The sequence below is a fragment of the Melospiza georgiana genome, chromosome 11, assembly GCF_028018845.1.
Source record: "Melospiza georgiana isolate bMelGeo1 chromosome 11, bMelGeo1.pri, whole genome shotgun sequence".
Classification (NCBI taxonomy): domain Eukaryota; kingdom Metazoa; phylum Chordata; class Aves; order Passeriformes; family Passerellidae; genus Melospiza; species Melospiza georgiana.
The window spans coordinates 15,493,750-15,517,238 of record NC_080440.1 but is presented as its reverse complement, the minus strand read 5'-3'; the positions used below and the strand labels follow the sequence as shown (position 1 = coordinate 15,517,238).

The following is a 23,489-nucleotide window of genomic DNA, read 5'->3' as shown; positions in this document are numbered from 1 at the left end:
ATCTCCAAAATGTGAGAGCCACAGAAGAGTGCCAGGCTGCTGTGCTGCAGGACAGGCTCGTGCTTGAGCTCTGCTGCACATCTCAGGAAAAGCCCTCACTGACCTGTGAGCTGGGTGCTGCCAGTGCTGGCATTGCCAGTTAATGCCTGCTTGAGACCTTGGGGCAGTTCAGGTGAATGTGCAAAGTCAACATTTTCTTACTCGAGCTCCACAGTTTCTGGTCTGTGCTTGGATATTTCCCGTGCTCCATCATCCTGTGGAGCAAAGCACAGTGTGTGACAGCCAGGGTGATGGGACACTGACAGGCTTATAAATAACTGAAGGCTGGAAGCTTCATCCATCTCTGCTGTTAGAATTGAATACTGTGCCTGATCAGGGAGATGAAGGGGGTAGTAGTTGTTTATAAATCTTATAAATAAAGATTTAGCCTAGACACAGTCTCCTCTTTGGCTTTGCTGTGTGGGTTTGCCCCATGGAAAGTTTAGTGTGGGGTAGGGATGAATGAGTGGGTGTGGAACTGCCTTCTTCAGAGTGGTGCAGCCTTATTTTGCTTAAGTTATGAGCAGAACTACAGCCAAGTTACAAAGAATGTTCACAAGTCTTTTAAGAGCATGGAAGTGGTGAAGTCTGGGAACAAACATTTTGAGGTACATTTCCTTGTTCCATGCTGAGGCTGAGCCCTGAGGAGCTGTTACTCTCAAGAAAAGCCTGACCTCTTCTTTCAGGTTCCTCTTCTTTAACATCAAAGGTTCTCATAGCACATGTTGAGGCAAGAACTTATTTGGACATTCACTGTTAGCACTTTGATTTTTGCTCTCTTCATTGTTGTTCACTTGTTTGTGAAAGCGGTAAAATAAATTACCAAGTCTAATGCTGAAGGGTTGGTGGGCTTGGTCCCCAACTTCTTCATGAAAATCTCTGGACTAATTGGTTAATGTTTAAAGAAGGAAGTTTGGTTTCTGAAGCGACTGACTGTTTTCTAGGTGTTTGCTCTTCCTTTTCTCCTTAGTTTCTCTGATCCTGAGGGCAAAACTGCAGTGATTCCTTCACTGACCCCCTCTTTTCCCTCTTCTTTCTCTCGCTCCCTCTCTCCCCAGCTGTGTGTGTACCAGGAGGAAGAGCCTAACACCCTTTCCTTCTTGAGGCTTTTCTTATCAAATCTAAGTTTTTCAGGCATGATACTACTTTAAATATTTATGACCTAATGTGTCTGTGGTCAGGGAATTGAGTGGTGCTAAAAGTGATCTTGTTGTCTGAGGAATATTCTGGTGTTTGCTCTTTATAATCCAAGCAGCACTAAGGATGGAGCAGAGCTGTTTCTAAGGCAGTAGTGAATCTCCACACTCAAAAATGCTAAAAAATAACTGATACCACTGAGTGAACACATGTGAGATAATGTTTAAAAGTGTATGGAAAGAAAAAGTGTTTGAAATCTTGAGTGAGGCAGATTTTAGAGTAAGGTTTGAATGAGAAAAGCTCCTGATCTCCCTTACCTGTTGAATTTGCAGCATCTGAAGTGCAAAGGTAGAGTTTTTCAATGAGAACATTGAATGACTTCAGCATTGCAAGGCTGCAAGAGCATTGTGTTTGTGTTTTTTAAATGCTTTCTGAGTGATCCCAGCTCCAGAGCTGCCAGGTGTTAATTTAGCCTTCCAGCTCATGATGACATATTTTTGACCGGCTTGGTAAAAGCTGCTTCTTTGTGGGGTCCCCCACAAATTGATCCTCTTTTTCCCTTGGAAGTCCTTGCCTCACTGCAAAGGCAGATTTGCTGTGATGTCTGTCTCCCTTAGCTCACAGCACTGTTTTTCTCTCCTTCCCATTTTGGTAGCTCCCACTTTAGAGAGCTGCAGGTTGTAACCTGGTTTTGCTGGGTGGGTGAGGATGCAGTTCAGTGCCACTGCAGCCTTACTGGGGCTCATCAGCATCTTCACCTTTGCCTTCTTGCCTTGAGCACTTAGACTTTAAAAATAACCTCTCCTCCTATGGCAAAGCCTCCTTTACCCTTCACCCTGAGAATTAAAATTAATAGCACTTGGACACATCTCAAAGTGAGAGGTGCCATTTTTCTGTGGAAAAGAAGTAGCTTGCACAGATCACCTATGGCACAAAGGTATGAAATAGGTTTTGTAAAATTAAAATTCAGGTGGGGGGTTATGCAGATTGCCTTATTTGAATATTTAAATGTTCTGTAGCTTTTTGATGACTGCTTTATCATTGTTTTCCATATATATGCAATGATGCTCATTTGCAGCCTTCCCCAATCAGTTATACAGCAAATACCACTGCTATAAATAAAATGTCATTTGCAGGAGACAGAGTTTTGGAAGTTAAATGAGGAAGAAATATTAGCTGTGATCAGTTGGTCAGGATTTTCTCTGCAGGATTATTAAAAGGAGTGGTTGAAATGTGGATTTTCCATTCCTTTCTGATACTAGCCAAGGAATACTTCGGGGTTTCAGATAGTGTTTCAGAAAGATTGTCCAAGAGGAAAAAAACAAAGTCTGGGGATGTTATCTCATGTTGCAGCTTAGCCAGTGTAGTATTTGGCAATCAGAAAGCAGCAGTGCTGCCTGTCACCATCCCTGGCCATGCAGTCTCACCCTGCTCTCTGCCATGGCTGCTGTCTTAATCCTGCAGTCAGCTGTTTCTGCTCTCCAGCGGGAAACTAATAGCTGTTGGGTTTTTGTTGTTGGTTGTTTTTTTTTTCCTTGTTCTTTTCTTGGTCAGATCCTGCTTTGGCTTGTTTGGTGCTTCTGCACTGTCTACTAAATAATTCAGATATTTTTGTCTAGTTACTCAGTATCACTGGCTTTGCTTTTAGCATTTGAGCTGTGTCAGTAAACTCATATTTGTCACCATCAGGGAAAATACACTCATTTTTTGCTGTTACACGCTGAAGCCCCAGCATTATCTGCCAGATGCTCACACAGGCACACCTTGGGCTTTCCTGCACCTGCAGGGAAATCATGTCACCTCCTCTGCAGTTTTATCATGTCTCACCTGGGAGTGATAGATCCTGCCCTGGAATGGGGAATCTTGTCCTATCAGTCCTAAAGTAACTCAGATTAGATTAGTTTGAGGTGATTATGCTCAAGGCTTCCTCATCAGTGATGCTATCTTTGGAGGATATGGAGCAGCTCAGGTCAGGATGCATCTCCTGCTAACAGCACAGGGGGTGTTCAAGAGTGCACGGGAGACCTATGAAACAGGCTGGGGATCAAAGAAAAGATCTGTTGAACCCAGGCTCCAGAGAGCTTTTTCTTGTACAGAAAGAAATTTAGGTGAAATTTAGGATATAGGATAACCTGCTCTCAGCCCATGTTTTTATAAGGGATCTTTCAATATGCATTGTAGGAAGTTGAATTTTGCCTCATCTAGAATTTCTGACTTGAGGTGATAATTTTTACTCAGTGGTTGACGTGGAAAGTGAGTCTATTTAATAAAAATGGAATTAGAAGTTCTTATAGTCACATTTGGAGGCTTGAGCAGAGGGACACAGGCTTTGAGGTACATTCCCCAGTGGTACCCATGCATGGTAGAATTGTGGTTTTGTTTTTGGCTTCCCCTCAGTTTTAGGGTGATAATTGACAGTCATGTTTTGACTTTCAAGCTGAGGAGTGCCTGTGAGCAGGAAATCACTGCAGTCCTGGCAAGGATTAACATCTGGATGGTGTGTGGGCAACATGCATTGAATTGAGCTCTGCTGGGGAGGAGGAGAAGAGAACAAATCCTTGCAGAAGGAGTGAGACCTGCTGCTGTTGAATTGTCTGTGCTGCTGCTGTTTCTGTGCAGTGCTGGGGGAGGGCTTTGGAAGGGTGGGTCAGTGCCAGGCTGCAGGAGCTGTGAGGAGGAGGAGGAGGATGAGGAAGGGGTGTCCTCACTCCTGTCCCCAGGCTGGCAGAGCAGGGCTCTGTGTCCCTGTGCAGATCTGTGCTGGTGCTGGCCCCTGCTGCCTGCAGAGCTCTTGGGAACATTCCAGGGCTGCTCTGGTCACCAGACCTGCCTTGCACAGTAATGAACCCGTGAGATTGAGCTGTGACAGTGAAAACCTGAGTAAAAACCTCAAGTCCAGGAGTGATGCTGGGCTCAGAAACGTGGGTTTGTGAGGAAAATGACAGGGCAGGCCCCCAGACCTGACTCTCCAAAATCTGTAGTGCCATTTATTTGGGTTTCATCTGAAATGAAGAGCAGCTTCTCAGCGTTTCTGAGAGCAAAGCCTGAGCACTGATGGGCTTGATGATGAGGTGGCTTTGTAGAGTGGGATCAGTGTGTGTTGGGTGTGGCTGTCTGTCACATTTTAGAGTCCTTTTAGAGTCCTCTTTCCTGTTCATCTTCTTGCTAGTCGGTGCCACAGCATCCTTGTTAGGAAAAGTGACCTCGGATGTCACTTTCCAAAGAGCACTTTGCACCACAGGCTTTCCCTGTTCTGGCCATGCAGGAGTAAGTTAATTTCTTTGTAAGGAAAATTGTGACTTCTTAGTCTGTTTTGATCCAACTTGATTTGTTGTGATGACTGCTTTTGCTAAAACTGTGTCCTATTTGCTTCTGCAGCTTTTATTTGCAATCATGGACAGTTTTTTTTAGTGCCACTGCTTGTTAAAATAGGTTTTCTGTCTCTTGGACAGTTTGATTTGCAGTTGCATCTGTTTGTACAGACCTTATGTTCAAATATCACTAGTGGGCATAAAAGCAAATAAAGATGCTGTGATTAAGGGCTTTTAAATTGAAATTATTTAAGGTTAAATTACTTAGATTGAAATTATATGATACCAAAACTGCAAACTTTGAAATAAGTTATTTTCTGTCTTAATTTTCACTCCAGCCTGCCACTGACAATTTGACTAATGGATTGTTTGTCCAAGGAACAAGGCCTGATGATCCGTGTATGCAAAGAAATATAAATGAAATTCAACTCCCTTTGTTTTCCCCTAGTGCCAGTATTTTAAAAACAGGAATATAAAGTTCAACAACTGAGTCAATTTCTAAACCCAAATCTGAGTTGTCCCGTGGTTGTGGTGACACTCATGGGAGCGTTGCCCTTTCAGAGTGTAGCTTGTGGATGAGAAATTATTGTAATATATTACTTTTTTCTGTATCGTGCCATTTCAATGGCATGACAAAAGAAGGAAACGAGTGGGAGTGTGCTTTTACATGCCAAAGGCATTTTATGTCATGGATTTTTTCTTAAATGTCTTACTTGCAAGATACCTTCCTTCCCCCACCAGTCTTCTCCTGTAATTGTTGTATTGTCTGCAGTGGTGACATCCATTAGTTGGTTCTCTGAAACAGGAGTTCATTTTCAAGGAAGAATTTGGGAGTTTGGCTGAGTTTTTTTCCCTTCATGTGACTTGGGTGCTGAGCCAAGCTGAGTGTCCTGTTCAGATTTTATTCCAAGATTTTCCTGTAACACATGCACAGAATATGAGTCGGCAGCAAAGACTTGTTTGAACAAATCAATCTCGTGGCAGTGTTAGGGAACCATTTATTGTAACTTTGTGAAGATTGCATTGACCTTCTTATGTTGTCTGCAGGCCTGACATCCTTTGTAGGCTGAAATTAGTTTCCAAACTTGGTGTTCTGAGGTTTTTCCAGTAATTCTCATGTTTTGGGTACTTACAGATTTATTTGTATCATTGTTAATTGCCCCGATGTATGTGCAGTGAAGGTACTTTTTGATTTAAAACTCTTTTCTCTCACATAGTAGATAGGCTCCTCAAAGGGATTGTAAAGGGTTCCTTCCTCTGCTGGCAGATAACTCTTGCCTATGGCTCCCTCACAGGCAGCATCCCTTTCCCCCTCACTGTATCCCATGGGATTCCATACTTACATGCACCAGGGATTTAGATCCAGAGGTAGAAGTCAGTTTCTTTCCATTTGAGCACTCTATTTTATCTCACCATGAATCATACTACATTTTACTGGTAGAATATTTGCTTGTTCATGCTGCTTGTCTTTGTAAGGAGGATGAGAAGCTGCCAGGCTGTTGTCTGGGACTTGGTAGCAGCAGGAACTTCACGTTTTTCCTTCATCTTCTCTTCCAACTTGTAACTTCAGGCAGTTATATTCATGCAATAGGACATGAATTTAAAAAATCAACAATGAAAACAGAGCAATCTGTTCTGTGTGGTTTCTTTATTTGGCCCATAACCCCCAACGTGCTTGTAATCTGCATGCCATGAAAGTAGATGAAGAGAACAGAATAATGCTGAAGATTTTTGCATTTAAAAAAGAAACAGAACTCCTGACTATCTTAAACGTTAGAGGCAAACTGTATTTAGCAGCTCCTATTTGCAACCACTTAGAAACATGAGGGAACTTTTTGGGACACCCTGTTGTGTGTTATTCCCCTGTCAAGTCAGTGCTCTCTCTGTCCAGTGGCATTAAATTAGCTGGGAATAGAGCTGTGACTGTTTCATTCTCACCTGCACTTAACCTGCAATCCCATGGAAATTGCTTTACTGGCTGGGTAGCACAGCACAGGTTGGAAAGTCAGATCCTGTAATTTGTTGAGCTGGACCTGTGTGTTTCAGGATTTATTAACCAGCCCTCCCAGTTCTAGGTGTGTTACCTGGATGGTCAGGCAGATCCAGGCTCTGAGTCAAATCCTGGAAGCCACTGAACTTCAGATAGGGTTGGAAAACAGATATTAATTGACCTAATATAAGTGGAAAAGATAAACATCATGTGTGGTATCTGCAAAATTTTTTTTAAATGGGTTATTGTTTGTTATTTTTTTCTGTGATGTACAATAGATCTAATGAAAATGGAGTTAAAGGCGGGAGCACTGGTTCCATTTCATGGCCAAATGGATACTCCTTTCTCTGGTAAATATATTTATGCTAGTAAAATGTACATTCCTCCACATGTTCAAGGCAGAAAGGACTGCCAGGCTGTAACCTTTCAGTCTGCTGTGAGGTTCTATTTATCTGACTGTGTAATGCCAGCACTTGCTGTGTTTAACCTGACCTGAGGGGCTCTGGTTCCCTGGTGCAGCCTCCCCGTGCCCTGTCCTGGTGACACAGCCACCCTGTCCTGTGTGCTAAGGAGGGGCAGGGGCACAGCTGGGACTCCTGTCTGAGCCCTGGGTGTGTCTGTGCACGGAGGACAGCAGTGTTCAGCCCTGTCAATAACTGTGGGCTCTGCTGGTTCCGTGTGCACAGAGCAGCCTCTGCTGGCTCTGCCCCCCTTGACGGGTCACACTGGGTCAGTGCAGGGCAGCTGTCACAAACACAGGCCTTTTATTTTGAATAAACCCTTGGAATAGAACTAATCCCATTCCTATTGCAGTGCAGTGGTGCAGTGCAGGCTGCATCCTCTGCAGGGTGCTTGTTTGTGGTTATCTCCATGTGGAAGGTGTGAGGCATGTTCAGAGCCACACAGCTCTGTAAGCCTGCCTGCTGATGTTGGCGATGGCCTGCATCCTCCTCTGTAGATTCTTTGCCCCTTTCACATCTTACAAGAATTGCTTTGGGAGGGTAAGAACAGAAGGTGTGTTCTTTAAATGCACTTCTCTTTGAGGAGTCTCAGCATTGCTGTTGCAATGGAATGGATAAACCTGAGTTCTGCTAAAACAGATTTAATGGGAGCAGCAGGGAGTTATCAGGGCTACTGGTCTGTGAGTAGAGATTTCAGTGCAGGTAGGAGAGAAATTATAGCAAGTTTTAATAATGAATTAACTCTGGTGATAGTTGCTATTTGCATTTATATACATATATAATCTTCATGCCCAATGCTACCAGCAGAATATTGCTGTTCAGATAAGACAACTTAAAGGAAATGTTCTACCTTGGTGGTAGATGGTGGTTCTACCTGCATAAAAGGTGATTCAGTAGTTTGTTTGTATTTGATAAATCCTTACATTATCAAGCAAATAAGCTGCTTCTCACAGACCAGCTGTTTCATTTGTGTGTGTAAAAATAATGCCTTAAAAACTGCAAGTCAGCCAAAGGTTTCTGTTCTCCACATTGGGTGGGATAATTCCTTCAGCAGCTGTGACTAATGAAGTTGGTAGTATTTTTATTACTTTGTTATAGAGGCATCAAACTTTATTTTGCCTATCCATAGTCTGCTTACTAGACCTTGCAGGTCTTGGAAGGATCTGGAGTGTGCTAACAATGCTGAGTCAAGGCTTCTGTGACAGGTAGTTTTCTTGCCTACAGAAACAACCAAACTGATTTTTTTGCTTCTTGTCACAGAATAGCAATTACAATGGCTTGAAAATTTGGAATTTCAGCATAAATTGGACATTGTAAGAAGTCTTCCACTCTGTCTTTTTTTTTTTGTGGGACGTCAGGTATTAGGAAGGCTTGTGAAGTGCTTATTTTGTTTATACAACTGAAAGTTGGAAAATATCTGAAATGTTATCCAGGCTTCCAGCTGGTAGGGACTAAAGAAGAGAAGACAAAATTATAAGGAAAGCCTTAAACCCTATTTTGACTTTAAACGGCTTGGAGAACTAGGAGCTTGCATTAAGTATGGGACTCGGGAGACCCTTTCTTGGAGAAGTAGGACCTCTGCCAAGGGCTCCAGCAGAGAGAATGGCAGCAGGATGGAGCAAGAGGGAAGGGCATAGATACATAGTGTGTGCAATAATATTTTACTTCCCAAGAAAATATTTTTCATGTCGTGTCTGACAAAAGAGTTGATGCGGTTGTTGAATGAGAAAACATGAGTCGTGTTCCATGTGGCTGCGTTTGTGCCCACCCTGCTCCTGCAATGTGTCACTGGAGTTAAAATCCCTCAGGTGAGGGAGAGGAGATGGGCAAAGCCTTGGTGGCTTTGAACACCCCTGTGCTGGTGTCTCCCACATCCTGCAGCTCTGGGGTTTGGTGAGCTGCCCATCCAAGTGCAGCAGCAGTGATCCTGCAGACACCTGATCTGGAAATCTTAAACTGTTCCTGTTCTTTCACAGATATTAAAGATCTCCTGCACCAGATGCTCTTCTGAATGTTTGTTTGCTTTTGCCTCTCTCAGCCCTGATTTCAAGGGTGAGGTTTTTGTTCTAAGGAGGCAGAAATCTGCCATTGTGCCTGATGGAGTTGGTTGCTGATGTGCTGTGGCAGGTAATCAGCTGTGTCCTTCCACAGAGCTGGCAGCAGTGCTTAGTCAGTCTCTGGCTTTTTCCCCAAAAGGATGGGGCTGTTTTAAGGAAATGTACTGACCCTAAGGTGGGAGTTTGGGTATTTCTGTGACTGCAAGTGTACTGCTACAAAATGGTGAATGAAACTCACACTAAATAGCTTGAAAATTAATTTTCTCCAGCACTGTTGATTTTGGTTCTGGTTGAGAAATTTGCACAATATATCTTGTTTTGTGCTGAAGACACTTAACTGAGAGTGATATGAAACTCGCCAGTATAGCTGGAATGCATTTCCAAAATGTTTATGAATCAAGTGGTACACGTTTTAAGTTTAACCTAAAATTAAATTGGCTCCTACCCGAATAGTTTATTGCATTAGATTCTTTTTGTGCTGTAAATTTTATTTTTTTTAAATACAACACTCAGTTGTCATCCAAGAAGGTTCTTTCCATTTTTGACTTTGTTGTGCCAGCGAGGAGTGGCAGAGTCTCAGTCAGGCTGGCTGGAGTCTGTGCCCTCTGAGCAGGTGCAGATGTGCTCTCCAAAGGGCTGATGTTTTGGGCCTGGCTTATCTCCTAGGGCAGAGGATTCCATGCAGCTGCATTTCTGCCTTAGCTCTGCTCATGCATTGATAAGCTGTGTGGCCTGTGAGTACCCAGTCACACACAAATCTCAATTCCAACATGCCCTTTCCCCTGGAGCCGCTATCTCATCTTTGTGTAGTAAAAGGGCCGGCTGAGACCTAAATTCATTATTGACTGTAGTGGTGTTAGAGTAGAAAAAAGCTTTTAAAAAGCTGGTTGGAGTGGTGGGCTTTTTGGAGGCTGTGGGAATGGCTGGTTTCTGCAGCAATAATAGAAGCAGAGCAATTGAAGTGTGGGTTTTGCACGGCAGCATCAGGAATTAGGATAGAGGGGAATCTGTGCTCTGTGGTTGGAGCCCCGTCCTGTGCAGCGCCAGGATCGGGCCCACCGTGAGTCCTAGAGAAAAATGAGTTACAAATGTCTTTAGAAAAAGTGCACTTGTCGTTTCCCCTCCAAGGAAACGCATGATTGCTGTTTCTAGAGGTGAAAAAGCCTGGGTGAATGGGCACAGGGACCCAGAGGACATTGAGCCCTCTCCTGCCGCCCCCCAGAGTACCAAAGGCAGGGACCCGCGCTGCCCTCGGAGCAGAGCAGGCTCTGGGTGCTGCAGGAGCCCAGCCCTGCCCTGTCCTGAGCTCTTTCCCAGAGTACCAAAGGCAGGGACCCGCGCTGCCCTGGAGCAGAGCAGGCTCTGGGTGCTGCAGGAGCCCTGCCCAGCCCTGCCCTCTTTCCCAGAGTACCAAAGGCAGGACCCGCGCTGCCCTGGAGCAGAGCAGGCTCTGGGTGCTGCAGGAGCCCAGCCCTGCCCTGCCCTGAGCTCTTTCCCAGAGTACCAAAGGCAGGGACCCGCGCTGCCCTGGAGCAGAGCAGGCTCTGGGTGCAGCAGGAGCCCTGCCCTGCCCAGCCCTGCCCTGCCCCGCACAGCTTTCCCGCTGCCCGGCCGGCCGGGAGCAGCTCCATGCTGGACACGGTTTGAAATAGCTTTTACCGGGTGCCTCGGCATGAAGGAATTCACTGAAACCCGATCCTTGCTGGAGCTCCATCCTAAGGGGTGGCTCCTGTCCTCATTGTCTGGTGCGCCTTTGTTTTAAAATGATATGAAGCCTCAGACACCAGCTGATTTACTTTAATTCAACAGCCAACTTATGTTTGATTTCTTTTCATATTCAAGTGAGCCATCTGGCTTTAATGAACTGTAACTGTTTTTAATGCTGCCTCCAGTTGCTAACATCTGAATATTTCATGTGCTGAAAGGAGATTTGAAATGCAGAAGTGAGGCTGAAGAGTCCAAAGTATTTCCAAAGCAGCTCTGTTCCAGCAGCACTTGTGCTCCACTTCCCTCGAGGTTTATCAAAAGATAATCTTTGGGGTGCCAGACTGTAAGCAACAGCCATGGTGGGTGCTAATTGCAAGTGCTCTCAATTTTGTGTACATAAAACACCACAACTGCTTATGAAATCCTGAGTAACAACCCAACTTGACTCGGGCAGAATATCAATCAGCTTCGACAGGAGCTGCCAGTGTTTGGCATCCTCTAAATCAACAGCTTCTTTGGTGCTTGGGGTTTGGTTTTGTGGGTTTGTTTTGGGGTTTGGTAGGGAGGCTGGTGTCCTAAATATTCTCATGTTAAAAAAAAAGTGTAGTTGCGTCACATAGTTTAGTTGTCAAAGCTAATTGAGAACTGTATCCCATAAACTGAAAATAGCTTAATTGCAATTAATTCTGAGTATATTTTGCCAGGGCTACACTATTCTAAAGCAGTGGCATATCCTCAGACTTGTGAATATGTGCTTTGCTCACAGCATTGCCTTTGTTTTGGCTTAGCACTGTGACAGCTGATAGACTTGGGACAGGCCATTACCAAGACATGTTTTGATTAATGATTAAAAAGTGTTTTGTTGGTTCGTTCTTCTCTGTGTGCTGAGCATCGTGCCAGTGACATCCACTTCCAGCATCCCTTTATAAAAGATGGAATAGATGGAAGCTCAGTCTGTGCAGGGAGAGGATAGGCTGGGGACACGTGCTTGAGTTACCTTGCCCTGCTCTGCTTTGTCGTCTGGGTTGGAACAACTGTGGGGAGCCAGTGCAGAGTGAGAGTGGAGCCTGTGCTAAATTCCTCAGTGCCTTTCTCACAGAGGCAGAGCTGGGTGGGAGTTAATGTGTGACCTTGTAGTTGCATGCTGAGCACAGACTTTCTGAGCTGGAGTGGAGCAGGTTAGAGGCATAGAGCAGAAATTGGCAGCTGGGTTCCATTCCAGACGCATTCCTGTGAAGCTGTAATGAATAAAAGTTATTAGGATCTTCTGCACAGTAGATTTTTGTGGCATTAAGCTGCCATTCAATAGGAGCTCTTAATGATAACTCTTGCTACTCTCAAATTTTTTTTTCCACCTCTAATGAAAATTTTTGAAGTTGCCTGTAGTTTTGATTGTACTTGAACTTCCTACATGACTGAGCACTGCTGCTGGATATTTTATTCCATTCAAGTTTGCTGATTTACTTGTGTGTGAAGGAAGCTACCAGTGTTGTGTACCTCTAAGGCTTATCAGGTAGCCTGCATAGACACTATAGCTGTACAAAACTCAAAATCAGAGACTTTTCAAATGTGTAGGACTTCCTTTTTATAAAGCATTGTTATTCAAAATGTGTTCATTTCAGAAGCGCACCCTATGTTTTTAGAACCTGATTTTTAGTCTTCTCTATTATTTCAGGTATATCACTTAAATAAAACCAGTGCTTCACAGACATTCAACAAGAATGCAAAGAGTTTTTAAGATTACCTTTTTCTTACAAGAATTTTCAAGCCCATAATCTTGGTTTTATGACCACTCATCTCTTTGATTCATATAAAGATGTCAGTCAAATTGTGTTATTTCTAAAGAAAATTGTTACCTAGACTCTTATTTACCACACAACTTTGCTTTTGTGGAGAATTTTGTAAAGAAACAAAACTTGTGGTTCACTCCTAATGAATTGGTGGGCTTGCTTTAGTCCTGTTTTTACTTACTTTTGAGCATTCATAATGAAACTATTATTTAATTGCTAACAGGAATAGGTTTGTAAATTGGGTATTAGGAAGAAATGTTTCCTGTGAGGGTGGTGAGGTCCAAGGCCAGGTGGGATGGGACCTGAGCAGCCTGGGGAATGGAAGGTGTCCCTGCCCATGGCAGGGGGTTGGAAGGAGATGATCTTCAAGTTCTCTTCCAACCCAAACCACTCTAGGATTCTATCTTAAAAGTAGCTAAAGGTCCCGGGAAGGTTTCCTTACCCAGCTGTTCCTTTCAGGTGTTTTCCAGGCTCCCTTCCTGAATGTCCCGGCTGCTGTGGAAGGCAGGAGGTGACTCATGACCACCAAACAGTGACAGCCTCGGACCCCCCTGCTTCTGGCTGCTGGGAACAGCCTCTGGGCTCCTGTGGAGATGAATGGAGAACAGCAGTATGATGCAGGTAACAGTCCTGGCCAGCTTCTCTGAAAACATGAGCAATGTGGGAGAAAGATGAGCACAGCGAGTGTCCCTCGGTGCCTGGTGCTGTTCTCAGGGAGAGGCTCCAGGTTCACAGACTCTGGGTTGTGCTCTGGGGCTGTCATGGCTGTGTTTGTTACTGCTCTGCATCAGAGCAGGGTGTACCACTGGCTAAAAGGGAAACAAAATCTGGCCCACCTTGGTGGTTGTGTTTTCAAGAAGCTGCGACTTTCCTTTCTGTGGTACCACTGTGAGATGGGCTTGTGAAAAGCTTGGTGGTGTTAACATTTATTATTTTAAAGCATTTCTCTTTCAGAGTGGTTAATACCTAGTTCTATCCTGGTGTTTATCATCTTCTTAATATTTTGGCAAGCTTTTGGTGCTGGTTGGAAAAGTCACATAACTGAAGCTGTTTGCTACAATTGTAATCTGGTTTTCTGTAGTCCTGTTTTTCTGAAGTGCCTTGGTGTGTCCCCTTTGATAGGCTTGTGATATCAATACCAAAACTCCTGCAGAGTGATGTGTTATGAGAAATCAGCTCAGGTTTTGGATCACCTTGGAACATCTGGCCAGAAGAGTGTTAGTCTGGGATGGCTGGGAATACCAGCAGCTTTCTGAAACAGTTCTGAAATGTGGGGTTGGGACCATGCATTTGCTGTGTCTTGCCTGCCATGGCTTGTCCCTTTTCTTTGAGGAGGTCCCTACCTATCACAGTTTTTATATAAAGCAAATTTTAATTTGTGGTTATCAGTGTAAACAATTGGATCAAGATTTTATCTGAGTATTATTTTCCTTTGGTACTCTTCCAATAAGCTCCTCTTCTCATAGGATAATTCACTATTGGTAATTTTACTGCCTTTACTTTATGGAAATCTAATTGTCAGTGTTGCTGAAGAAATGTTAAACATAATTTTAATCTATTGTGCTTTTTAGGAGAATAGTATCATCTGCTTTATGATGCTGGAATGTGCATTTTGATTATTAATTAAGCAAGTCAGTCGAGTTGTTGTCAATGTTAAATCCTCAAATAGTCCAGAAAAGGCATCATGGGTGTGGATGTAGAATTTCTCCTGGCACATGCACATACTTGCCTGGTGGATACTGCAGGCTTCTGTCACAGAGTGTAAGGAAGGGAGAGGAAGAGTGAGGAGTTGTTTGCATGGTCAGCAGTGGTGTGTCCACAGGCTGTGATAGCACATCCCTCAGTCTTAAAACCTTTATTGACATTTTTCCATCTTCCTCAAAAAGTAGCAGGTCAGAGAGTCCTCTCTCACTGTGTGCTTTTGAGTAGCTGAGGAAAGGTTTGATACTGGCTTGAAATTACTCAGCAGCTATTTCCCTGAGCATCTTTTTGTGCCAGGTTTGAGTACAGGAGGCTGCAGCAAACAGGAGGCTGAAGAGCAAACAATAAACGATGAGAGCTCTAATGCATTCAGAGATAGTTCCCAGCAAATACTCGTGTAAGCATAAGCACATTGGTTTTGTTGTGCCCTCTGATACTGTTTTCTGAAGTGCTTTTGAGTTACACTAGTCCAAACCACTGCTGGAACATTGCTTTCATATTCTTTGACTGGTGTAATTTTCTTCCACTTGATAATTTGCTGCAGCTTCTGGAGGTTCTCCTCTGCTTTTCTGGTTTTACATCCAGGCTCTCTGGCTCCAAGAACCCAGGCAGAGCTCAGGGTTGCTGGTTGTGATGCTCCCTTGTGCTATGAGAGGAAAAGACAACTTTTATTCATGTCACAGTCTTTTTCAACTCCTGAAATTCCAACCTGTCTTTATTTATTCATGGCCTCGCAGCTGGTGAAGATGAAAAAGATTAACTGTTATTAAAATCAGATTGAACTATATCTACATTTCAGGATGAGAAACCTTTGGGTTAGCCTTACTGAAGTCTGCAAGACCTTCAATTGTGATGTACTTAAATGTCCAATGTGACAGTCTTCAACTAAATGACATTAAAAATGCATGGAAGTTATTTGCAGTGAGAATTTAGCTCAAATCCAAAGATGAGAACAGCCTAGTGTAGACTCTTTCCATTTCAGATATTTTTAAGGGCTAACTTCCTTAATATTTCACTACATTCTCCAGTCCAAATGGTATAATTCCATATTCTTTCTCTACCTGTATGTATCAGAGAGCAGCAGGGTGTAATTTGTGATAAAATTCAGGAAGAGTGAGTGTTCCCACTAAGGCCAGTAGAAATAGGGACAAATGGGAAGTGATGCACCTGCTTAGGAAAAACTGATATTCATATGAAGAATTTTCTCACCTCCAAAGTGGATGAATATTCTCTGTAGGACACTTCTCTGATTTTATTTAAGAAAATGTTAGCTTGATTTGAAAGTTCTTCTGACACAAACTGGTTGCATTGCAATGCCAGAGAAATGGGAATTGTGTCAGGTTCCTTCCCCTGCCTTTGCCAAAGTTGTGCTTTGCCTCTGGGCTAATGTGCTGCTCAGTCATCTTGTCTAATACAGAGAAATAAGTCTCCACATAGCAGAAAGCTGAATTTATTTAGGGCTTATAGCAATTAAGGATATGGGGAGAAAGAGAGAGCATAAATATGTACACCCTTGCAGAATTAGATGAATAAATTGTGCTTTGGAATCAAATGCATTAAATATGGTTTTGCTTGTTGTCATCTGTCACACTGATTTGCAAGTTTTCTCACAGTAGCAAGAACCTCTGCTGAAAATGTCTGAGGTCTTATGGAACATTCTGAACTCAGACTGATCAGGGTGTTTAATGCAGAGTTATGGCCTCTCAGGAGTGTGGCATCATTAAACTGGTGCTGAGTGTCCAGGGCTCTGCCAGCCTGTGAGGATGGAGCTGTGCAGTGGGGTCTTGCAAAAACTGCCAGCAAAACAGTTCAAAGGCTTGATTTAAGCAGGGCCTGTTCTGCTGCCCCTGTCCTGCCAATAAAATCAGAAAAGTGATTGGATTCTGGCTCTGAAAGCCTTAGCAGAGAGATGGTCCTTTGCTGCACCTTTGGAGTGCTTCTGCATTCAGATGTTGAACAAGAGAGACTTATTTGTGGGGGTTTTTCCTTTTTTTATGTAGTCCTACCACATTCCACAATTAAAAAGCTGATTTACTGCTCTCATTGTGAATCCTCATACAACATTTTCACTTGGAGCTTTACTCTGTGAGCTTTTCCTGCTCCACATTGCTCCAGAAGGAGCTGTGATCAATAACCTGGGGTGCTGGGGCAGGTTTGTGAGAAGCAGCAAACAGGATGGTTCAAACCCTGGCTAAGCACAAACCTCAGCTGGGGCAGCCTCCAAAAGGGAGGAAAATTCCCCAACTCTATGCCCAGTGGTGGAAGTGAGAGGCTGATCACGTCAGCTGTAAAACCTTGGTGAAGTGTGAACACAAGCTGAGTTCAGCTTTATGAATAAATGAACAGAAAAAGTTGTGGGTGCTTTTTGGAGAAGTTTCTAAAAATCCCTCTGACTGAAGGAAACTCCCTAAAAGAAAATGGTAAGAGTATTAAATTTGCCATTAGTGTTGGATAGGGATTTGTCTTTTGTTGGGGTTTTTTTTGGGGGGGGTGGGGGGCTTTGGTTTTTGAGTTGGTTGGGTTTGGTTTGTTGGAGGGTTTTATTTGTTTTTCCTGTGAAAAGCTGGTTTCCAAGTGAGCTTTTGGCTGTGCTGATGAGCTGTGGGTGCTGTGCAGGATGGAGCAAGCTGAGCCCTTCTCACCACAGGCCAGCACTGTATGGAGGGAGCCACTCTGGGAGGGGGACAGGCTGCAGGGCCCAGGAGGAGCTGCCGTGGCACAGAGAGCCCCTGCGGGTGTGGGACAGGCTGCAGGGCCCAGGAGGAGCTGCCGTGGCACAGAGAGCCCCTGTGGGTGTGGGACAGCCGGCAGGGCCCAGGAGGAGCTGCCGTGGCACGGAGAGCCCCTGCGGGTGTGGGACAGGCTGCAGGGCCCAGGAGGAGCTGCCGTGGCACAGAGAGACCCTGTGGGTGTGGGACAGGCTGCAGGGCCCAGGAGGAGCTGCTGTGGCACGGAGAGCCCCTGTCGGTGTGGGACAGGCTGCAGGGCCCAGGAGGAGCTGCCGTGGCTGCCCAGCCGGGATCTGCTTCAGCCGCAGCTCAAGGCGGGGCTCGCTGAGCAGCTGCAGGCGAGCCGGCTTTCCTGGGAGCTCCTTGTAGCAATTAAGTGGCAACAGAAGTTACTAATTGACCCTTTCAGTGTGTGAAGTGACCTGTGGCTCATTTAAGGAGCTTAAGTGCCCCTGGGCGGTTATCTGATGATAACGGGGCTGGGGCCTCGCCGTGCGGGGCCGGAGCAGCCGCGGCTCCTGCGGCGCTCCCGGGGCGCTGCTGCTCCGAGCGCCCGCCCGGTGCCTCTGCCTGCTCTGCTCTGCTCCCCTTCCCTTCGAGCAGTGTCACCCCATGTAGGACTGGCTTTTGGGGCTCGAGGGGAGGGGGGTTCTTGCTGCAGGGGGGTTTTTGATGCAAAGGGTGAAATGGTTTTCTTTGGGTGGGAGCAAAATGAGAATTCGCTCCTGCGCCTGACTGAGCAGAGCTGCCTTTTGACAACTCTTGTTGCCTTTTGATTCTGGAGCTGTGATGTTCAGCGTTTTTATGGTTGTATAAAACTAAAATTCTGTTTAAATTAGTTGAGAAATCTTAATCTATTTAAACAACATTTTGTAATGAAATTGTTTTTCTTAGAATGGCTTGCAGCCAAAGCTTTGATCGGCTCCACCCTAATTTGCAAAAAACTGTGGTCTGTGTCTTAACTTTTTATTTCCTAAAAAATTCCAAAATAAAACTTCTTATTAATTTTTCCAGGTAATTTCTTCAGTAAGTTAAAATTTATCCTTTAAAAGTGGTGATGATATTCAAGGTCTGAATCTTTTGAGCTATGAAAGGCCAAAATAACCAGCTGTGGTTGGTTAAAAACAGACAAAGTTGGGTTCTGGAGAGATAAGAGCCTCTTTAAGATAGATAATGTCATCAGCAAACAACAGCTAACTGAATGTACATTTTTAAATTTTGGGAAGTGATAACACCCAGAGTCACAATGAAAAGTCGAAGATGAGCTTAACCATCAGTCTGAAGGTTAAAAGAACCTATTAAACTCAAGACCTGTAGGTTTTTAGTCTATTTATTGTATCTCAGACTTTTGGACAAATATTTGCTCCTTTCTATTGGAAGACTGGGAATTGTCCCACAGCTGACTTAGCTTGTTAGCCTGTCCAGGGAGCTGATAAGGACACGTGGTGGTAATTAATTTATTTTTTTATGTGTAATGTTTCCTACTCAATTGCTGCTGGGAAGATCAGTTACTGCCTGCCCTAGGAAAGGCACAGAGTGTAGGAAATGCCAGTGTCCTGTAACCTTTGCTGAGCTCTCCTTGGGCTTGTGATACACAGAGATTTCTCTGTTTTCAAATATAAACAAGGTATCAGGTTTCCTGGTCCTGAGGGGGGGAAAAGCTCTGTTGTTCATTCACAGACAGCTCTGGGGCAGATGGTGGAACCAAGCCTGAAAATGAAAATGAAAGCTCTGCTCTCGTGTGCTGTCACTGCAACCCCATTTTGCTGCTGAACCTGAACCTGGTGTGTTGAGGTTAAAAATGCTGCTTGCATAGGCTGGGACCCTCACTGGCCATCCCACTGTGTTCCTGCAGGAAAAATGAACCAAATAGGGGACCTGAAATCCACCCTGGCCTGGCTTGGTGTCTTTTTAGCAAAGTAGGTACATGTGTGTGCTGGAGAAAATAGGAATAGGAGAGCAGCAGGGAAGGGGACCAAGCTGTAACTGAAGGGGAGACCAGGGCTGGAGTACAAGCTTGACAATAATAATGGAAAATTTGACTAATCTGTAGTGTGGCTTGTTACAGGTGCTTGCTTCCCTAACAGCCTGAGTGAGCTTTGAACTGTGGTTTGAGTGGTTTTAGCACATTTATGTTTTAAATGCATCCCATAATGAGGTTTTCTTGGTCTAAAGAAGCTGTTACACCTTACAAGCTGGGCTTTCAAAGTGACCAAGTTGAAAGGACTTTTTTTCAGTTATGTCTCAAGTTGTTTTCTTTAGAACTACCCTGAATCCCTCTCTTTGCTTTTGGTGTTTTAGAACAGCTAAATGTGTACTATCTGACTTTAAAAAGAGCACAGTCATATTTCAAAGGTTTTTTTAGACTTTCTTTTCAAATCTCTTACTAGTGGTACTGTTTTTTCCTGGGTGGTTTTTAATTTAAAACACCAACAGTCCAGTGTGCCTGGAGTTGTGAGTCTCTCATATTTGTTGATATAAACACAGAACTCTTCTGCCTTCATTTCCCTCTCACAAATCATAAGCAAATTTGTGCTAAATCAAAATCCCCAAGATTTCACTGTTTTCCACACAAAGTCCAGCTTATAAGTTCTGTTCACAGGCAACAAAGGCCAAGTAATGTTGTTCATTCCTTGAAATGTGATCACTGCACACTTGTGTACTCAGTCATTTGGAATCAAAGTGGGTTTTGCTGTGGTTTGTAGTAGCCTAAAGCCACAGAAGTGTTTGGCTTCTCTTCCAGATGCTGGTTCCAGTGTGGAAGAAATGGAATTCAACTGGGATGAGTATCTAGAAGACACAGGAGCAACTGCAGCCCCCCATGGATCTTTTAAACATGTGAGTAAGGGAGTGTGTGTGTGCTTGGCATCTCCTGAGTTGTTTCTTTGATACATGAAGTGTTTAGGTTTTCTTTGAATGAGTTACTGCTCTCAGACTTGGAAGACTAACTAGAATCATGTTTTTTATAGAGAAATGTAGAATTTAACCTTTTTATTACTGTTTCTTGTCTTCATCCCCTGTACATAGCACAGGGTGACCCCACCCAGAAATGCTGAAATCTAAGGAGTTAAGGTCTTTTCTGCACCAGAAGATAAGCTTGATTTTTCTCAAGAAGCTCAAAATATCCAGTCTCTTTCTTCTTTTGGTGATTGCTCCTGGACAACTCTTTTGGAGGAGTAGCTTTAGAAAGCTGGTGGCAGAATTAGTTCTTGAGCAGCAGAATTCAAATGTGCTCTTAGAGAAAGCTTTAAAGGCAGACCTCAGGGAGGCAAGGAGAAAATAACAGCTCTGCCAAACACCTGACTGTAGTAGTTAGAAAACTGATTAGGATAATTGTTGATCACAGGCTTAATGAATAGGATGAAGTCTTGATAAGCCCTTGTCTTTGCCCTTGGACATCTTAAATGTCTGCTGGTGAAGTCCTGGAGAGTACTGTCCCATTGGGGGAGCCCTGATTGTGAAATCTGCCTCCTTGTACAGGGCTGTGAGTGAAGGTGAGCTGTACAGAGCTGGTGTCCAAACCTGTTGGTTCTCTTCCAACAATTAAAGCACCTTCCAGACTGCCAGACTGGTGGCTGTGTGTGACACATTGCTTGGAAGACACCCTGTGGTGCTCAGCCTTTTGGGTCCAACACCATGACTTTCAGTATGAGGAAACTTAAATCAGCAGGAAAACAGCCTGAGGTCTGTTTGTGAAGGATCACAAAGCATTTTGAGTTCAAGGGTAACCTGGAGAAATTAAGATTATTAAATAGTCTGTTAAAATGTGTCAGTTGTGTTAGCAGTAAAGATACACAGAAAATACAGACTTCACAGAGGCTGTTAGAACACTGGGATGTAATTGTAAGTTTTTTGTTCAAAGTAAAAGTTCATTTCTGAAGGGAAAGGGACTGTGCTTGTTTCATTTTTCCTGGGTGTACTGAGACTGTGGCTAGAGCCAGCTTAGAGTGGTGGTGTCCATGCAGCTCACACTGAGGGCACAGCATGGAGCCAGAGCAATGGCATTTTGCAGTAATCCAGGGAATGGTCTGTCTCCTCTGGTGTGGTTTACCTCATTGGATCTCTCGTAAAGAGGTCTGCTATCATAACTTGGACACTGTATAACTAATTGTAATGCCAGCTTTACAGCAGTGGCCAACTGAATTAATATTGTAGCTGGATTTGGTTAATTAGCAGCAGACACACTTTGAAAGACTCACTGCACTTGCACCAGCTCAGGGGCGTCAAGAGTGAGGTCTGGTGGCTGTGGCCATGGTTGATAAAAATACGATTAGGTTTTAAAAAACCTCCACATTTTGTACTGTTATTATTATTAGTGAGGAACAGTCACTAATAATAATAATAACACTGAGTGCAGGTGTGCTGGTGAGGTGACATTGTGATGGAGAGTGGTGAGTAGGTCTGGGCAAAGCCCTGGGGGTCAGGGGGCCTGGACCTCTGCAAGGAGGTCATCAGTGAGCATGGAAATAGATGCCTGCACATTCAGAATGAAACTCTTGGGTATTTTCTACCAGAGCTCCTTAGAATTTGTCCAGAGACCAGTGTTGATTTTCTCTGTAATAAGCCTGGCATAACATTCTTTATTGCTGACACTGAATTGACAGGCAGAGGGAGGAGCATATTTATATCATAGTCCTGCTGTTAATAGAAGTGCAGGAGTGCAAGGGCACATGCTGGGGGTTTCTGTGGTCCATTGGAAGGTAATGTGCTGGAAAAGGTGGAGTAGAGAGCCTCACTGCCTCCCAGTGGAGAGTGGCAGCCCTGAGACAGGGTTAGTGTGATTCAGGGTGCATCAGGTGAGTGGCTGTCAGTGGCAAGTACTGGTACTGGTGTGCCTGTGCTGCTGATTGTGTTCCCTCCAGCTGGTGGTCCTAGTTTCTTGACTTTAGGAATGACATATTTTTGTAATCCAACATCAGGAAAGCTAGCAAGCTTTACTCTCAAACAAACAGAGTGAAAAATTCTGAGCTGAAAAATAGTATTGGCACAAGAGCAAACGAACATGTATGATAAATTAATTAATATGAATGCATTTTTAAATGGAAATGTATGGTTTTAGTTTGATTGTTTTTAAATACTGAAATAGCAAGCTCCCATTGTGAGTTGTGGGTGAAAAATACCTAACTCATGTTGTAGGAGAATACATGGACAGGTTAAGGGAGTGTAATCCATGCTTACACAGCCTGTTATCAAAGCACTGAACTTGCTTATGGGAGAGGTGACTTTCTGTATTTGTATGTTTTTTATTAATTCTGAGAGTTTTGCCTTGCTATGAGTAAGACGCATTGGAGAATTTAAGCTATTTCTCAAATTAAGTGTGTTCTAATGTTTAATTTGTTAGCATTTTAAAAATTAAACAATATCAAGATCAAAGTGACTGGCATAAAATGTAGCAGAAAAAAGAACTGTAATGAGCTGTAATGAATGCCAGTGGTGTTATCCCCCCAGGTCTAAATACCCTTCCTCTAGAACCAAATGCTCTTTTTAAATTCCTTTCTGCCCTTTATAACACTTATGTGACCATGAAAAACAAGTTGGTCTTCAGCATCATCTGAACACATTTGTTTGCTGTGTGTTCTTGCACGCTCTTAATCCTTTTTATCTGTTCCTTATCATCATCTCCCCTGAACTGAGCTGCATCCCTGGCTCTGGCTTGTGCTGTGGCACAGCCTGGGGACAGCTCCTTATGGGAAGGGGGGGACAGGGGTTGGAGTCACAGCTCCTGGCCCGCTCAGCTGCCCTGTCGGACCGCCTGCTCCAGAGGAGATGCTCTGGACGGTGCCCATCCCGCCCTGGCTGGCCCGGGAGGCTCCTTGGAGGAGTTTGTGGTGCTCCCCCAGCCCAGCGGCGCTGCCGGGAGAGGGCGCGGGCAGCGCTCCGTGTGTGCGGAGCTCCGGGAAGGGCCGCGGAGCTCAGCAAAGGCTCCGGCTGCGGGGAGCGCTCTGTGTACGGAGCTCTGGGAAGGGCCGGGGAGCTTCGCAAAGGCTCCGGCTGTGGGGAGCGCTCCGTGCGCGGAGCTCCAGGAAGAACCGCGGGGCTCAGCAAAAGCTCCGGCTGCGGGCACCGCTCTATGCACGGAGCTCCAGGAAGAACCGCGGGGCTCAGCAAAGGCTCCGGCTGCGGGGAGCGCTCCGTTTGTGCGGAGCTCCAGGAAGGGCCACAGAGCTCCGCAAGGGCTCCGGCTGCGGGCAGCGCTCCGTGCACGAAGCTCCGGGAAGGGCCGCGGAGCTCCGCAAAGGCTCTGGCTGCGGGGAGCGCTCCGTGCGCAGAGTTCCAGGAAGGGCCGCGGAGCTCCGCAAAGGCTCCGGCTGCGGGGGCCGCTCTATGCACGGAGCTCCGGGAAGGGCCGCGGAGCTCCGCAAAGGCTCTGGCTGCGGGGAGCGCTCCTCCTGCTGTTCTTGCTTCTGCTGGAACCTGCTCTGCCTGCCGGGACGCTGTGCTGAAAGATCAGCTAAAGGGAGCAGCACAGATTTCCCAGTTCTTCAAATGATGCGTTGAGCTCGAGGCTTTTCTCTCAGGAATCAGAACATGAAGTTTTTTGTCAGCAAGACAACTGTCTTTTTGAAG

The 23,489-nt window shown here is 44.7% G+C and overlaps 1 protein-coding gene across 2 annotated transcripts in view; it reads left to right on the top strand.

Moving 5' to 3' along the window:
* Positions 1-23,489, top strand: part of SFMBT1 (Scm like with four mbt domains 1) — an 82,888-nt gene that overhangs the window by 32,767 nt on the left and 26,632 nt on the right. For both annotated transcript variants that reach the window (XM_058031984.1, XM_058031983.1), the window contains 2 exons: positions 12,952-13,113; positions 19,666-19,760. In XM_058031984.1, coding sequence (XP_057887967.1) covers positions 13,086-13,113; positions 19,666-19,760 — 123 coding nt within the window. In that variant the 5' untranslated portion in view covers positions 12,952-13,085. The remainder of the gene's footprint in view (positions 1-12,951; positions 13,114-19,665; positions 19,761-23,489) is intronic.